The 3,486-nt window shown below is 36.9% G+C and overlaps 1 protein-coding gene across 1 annotated transcript; it reads left to right on the top strand.

Moving 5' to 3' along the window:
• Positions 1-321: 321 nt before the first annotated feature.
• On the top strand, positions 322-3,463 carry LOC125200143 (GDP-mannose 3,5-epimerase 2-like). The gene is made up of 7 exons (XM_048097891.1): positions 322-460; positions 1,321-1,731; positions 1,981-2,074; positions 2,160-2,289; positions 2,414-2,546; positions 2,828-3,035; positions 3,119-3,463. The coding sequence occupies exons 2-7, from the start codon at positions 1,322-1,324 to the stop codon at positions 3,272-3,274; spliced, it is 1,131 nt and encodes a 376-aa protein (XP_047953848.1). The 5' UTR covers positions 322-460; position 1,321; the 3' UTR covers positions 3,275-3,463.
• The last annotated feature ends 23 nt before the right edge of the window (positions 3,464-3,486 follow it).

Raw genomic sequence — 3,486 nt, 5'->3', positions numbered from 1 at the left:
AGTAACTTATTTGAACTATTTGAAAATGAACAAAAATATGTATATACCGAAAGTCCGAAACAATTTATTATCTAAGATTCAACAAGTAAACTGTTCGATTTTCACATAATAAGTGTATTTAACTTAATTTAATCATCAATAATACAAAGTATTTTGTACTCCACTTATTAAGAATTAATGTAATTAAATGTAATCATCAATAGCGTGAAAATATTTTTTATAAATCGCTAATAATTCAGAATAGAAGAATAGAAATAAACGTGGTAGCAGTAAAAGTCGAAAAGATAAATATAATTTTTTTCCAAATCAAAATCATATCTTTAAAGGTCCCGTACAGATTCTGACCTCACAATTTTGGAAAATAGCTAATATTGTGTGTATATATTGCGCTATCATAGAGCACATATCTTTTCAAATTCAAAGATAATTGTTTGTTCCTGTATCTGCATATCATCTTGAGGTAATTGATTCTTGCCCCTTTAATTCGTATTCATTTTTGTGGTTGATTGTTTTCGAAATTCATGCCTTTTACATGGTAATCTGTTTCTTAATTTGGCTGAGAACCTCAATTTTTGAGTTGGGTTTGGTAAAATTCAGGCCTTTTCCGTTTCTCTTTGGATTAATAGGTGAAGTGACGATGGCTTAGAATTCCAATAGTTGTTTTCTTCATTCCAGTTTGAGTGAATTTGGCATTTGAATTTTGAGAGGGATTTTTGTTGTATGTGTATGCTGTGAACATAACAAGGTCCAATTTTTATTAACTGAACCTTTGAGATGAATGAAATTTGGGAATTTTGCACTCATTTCTTGTTCTGTATTGTATTGAAAGAAGCTGTTTAAGCTGTTATGAGTCTGTTGTTATGCATTACCTATGTAGCAAGAGCAATTCCTTGTTTTCCATCATCATGTAAAGTTGAATGTCGAAGCTTTTCATCGTTTATCATTTCCTTTTCTTAGTCATGTTAGTTTGATGCTTAGGAAAGAAGCTGTGTAACCTTTGATGATGAATGAAGTTGTGACAGATTTTCAATAATTTTTAATGCTTGTAGTTATGTTTATTCTATTACTTGTAGGATATGAGCCACATCCTCCAAAGGTTCGAATCATGTGACATTATTATGCTTATGAGTTATGATTATTTGGTGTTTGTCCATTTTTCTTGTCTATATCTTTCGCGGATATACTTATTCGATCTGAGTTTGGTGTTAGCTCTTTTGGCTGTTCTCAATGTCTCCTCTTTCTGTAGATTTGGTTGTGGATTTTTTATCTTGCTTTGTTTAATTGGTTTGGTTGGTAAATATTAGTCCGTCCTGATTGCAGAATGGGAACTGTTGGTGAAACCACGTACGGGGAATACACCTACCAAGAGCTGGAGAGGGAGCCCTACTGGCCCTCGGAGAAGCTCCGGATTTCCATAACAGGAGCTGGTGGGTTTATTGCTTCTCATATTGCCAGGCGTCTGAAGAGCGAGGGTCATTACATCATTGCTTCCGACTGGAAGAAAAATGAGCATATGCCCGAGGACATGTTCTGTCACGAATTCCATCTCGTGGATCTGAGGGTGATGGATAACTGTTTGAAAGTTACTGAAAAAGTTGATCATGTGTTCAATCTTGCTGCTGATATGGGCGGGATGGGATTCATCCAGTCGAACCACTCGGTCATTATGTACAACAACACAATGATCAGCTTTAACATGATTGAGGCTGCTAGGATTAATGGGATTAAAAGGTCTTCTTTCTTAAAACTGATTTTATTCACATAGAACGTAACTTGAAGTGAATAATCATCATTTTTTAATGCTGAACATTCATTTCTGCTATGTGATTCTAGATCCATTTGTTATAGAAAAAAAGATTCTTGTACAATTAAACTGTTCCCTTCTTTGACTAATTTGTGTTGGTTTCATTTGCGAATATTGATGCGCTAAGATACACATTTGAAGCAAAGAACTGAAATGGACTTACTTTTGGGGTATAGGTTTTTCTATGCCTCTAGCGCTTGTATCTATCCTGAATTTAAGCAGTTGGAGACCAACGTGAGCTTGAAGGAGGCTGATGCATGGCCTGCAGAGGTTTTTTCGCCTCCTATCTCGATTAAATTGTGTTTACATTTTATTTTCCATTACTGACATGATTGTATTTTGGTGATTGGCGTAGCCTCAAGATGCTTATGGGCTAGAGAAGCTGGCTACTGAGGAGTTGTGTAAACACTACAACAAGGACTTTGGAATCGAGTGCCGCATAGGAAGGTTCCATAATATTTATGGTCCATTTGGGACATGGAAAGGTAAACTATAATGCTAATCATTGTTGTTGACATGGAGAGGTTTTCATCTCCCCCTTCCCCAAAAACAAGAAACTAAACAAAAAAGAAAAAAAGTTTTGTAAGATCTAATCATGTGTTGCTATAGGTGGGAGGGAGAAAGCACCAGCTGCTTTTTGTAGGAAAGCACTCACTGCTACTGATAAATTTGAGATGTGGGGAGATGGCAAGCAAACACGATCATTCACCTTCATTGATGAATGTGTTGAGGGCGTTTTAAGGTATGAAATTTGCCCAATAAGTGGAGTTTTGTTTCATTGATATTTCACTTCAGAATGATGGTGTGATTTTCTTTTTATTTGTTCCTTTTTATTGTTTAGAGTTGGTGTTTGCATAATTTGATACTATAAAAAAGGCTTTTACTTCTCATGCTACTTTAAGCTAAAGATTCAGGTGGTTCGTTTATTTATGAGTTCCGAGTTGCTTATCTTATGGAGTAATTTTCTGTTACTCTAGATATGTTTAAAACGGTATTTGTATGTAACTTTGGTCCTATTTTCAGATTAACAAAATCCGACTTTCGGGAGCCTGTCAACATTGGAAGCGATGAGATGGTGAGCATGAACGAGATGGCTGAGATTGTACTGAGCTTTGATGACAGGAAGCTCCCAATCCACCACATTCCTGGGCCAGAGGGTGTGCGTGGTCGAAACTCAGACAACACTCTAATCAAGGAAAAACTTGGTTGGGCACCTTCCATGAAACTTAAGGTAACATTATCCGTATTCTCTTGCTTATCAACTTCCGTTGCATCTCAAATCCGACATATTACTCATCCCTGACATTTCCACAGGATGGATTGAGGATCACATACTTCTGGATCAAGGAGCAACTGGAGAAGGAGAAAGCTAAGGGCATCGACCTCTCCACCTATGGTTCGTCCAAAGTGGTGGGGACGCAAGCTCCTGTTCAGCTTGGCTCACTTCGCGCTGCTGATGGCAAAGAATGAAGCAGAAGCTGCAAAAAACACCCATCCCATGTGCCCATGTGTGTGTGCTTCGTTCCGTATTTTGTATTCCGTTACTTGTCTATTAGGCTCTTATTAAATCCGCCTTCTTTTCGTTTGAGACTTCGAGTTCAGTGCATTTCCATCTAATAACACATGATATGCTTGTATTATGAAGCTGCTGCTGGTTCATTCTTTGTTGTTCAATGTTATTA

This window comes from Salvia hispanica, unplaced genomic scaffold (genome assembly GCF_023119035.1).
Source record: "Salvia hispanica cultivar TCC Black 2014 unplaced genomic scaffold, UniMelb_Shisp_WGS_1.0 HiC_scaffold_825, whole genome shotgun sequence".
NCBI classification, from domain to species: Eukaryota; Viridiplantae; Streptophyta; class Magnoliopsida; order Lamiales; family Lamiaceae; genus Salvia; species Salvia hispanica.
This window is presented reverse-complemented; position numbering and strand designations above follow the sequence as displayed.

Bases quoted from the DNA above. Each gene is read 5' to 3' on its own strand.
- LOC125200143 (XM_048097891.1), top strand. From the start codon at position 1,322: ATGGGAACTGTTGGTGAAACCACGTACGGGGAATACACCTACCAAGAG. The intron at 2,075-2,159 runs GTTTTTTCGCCT...TGATTGGCGTAG, and splicing joins CTGATGCATGGCCTGCAGAG to CCTCAAGATGCTTATGGGCT. The intron at 3,036-3,118 runs GTAACATTATCC...ACATTTCCACAG, and splicing joins CACCTTCCATGAAACTTAAG to GATGGATTGAGGATCACATA.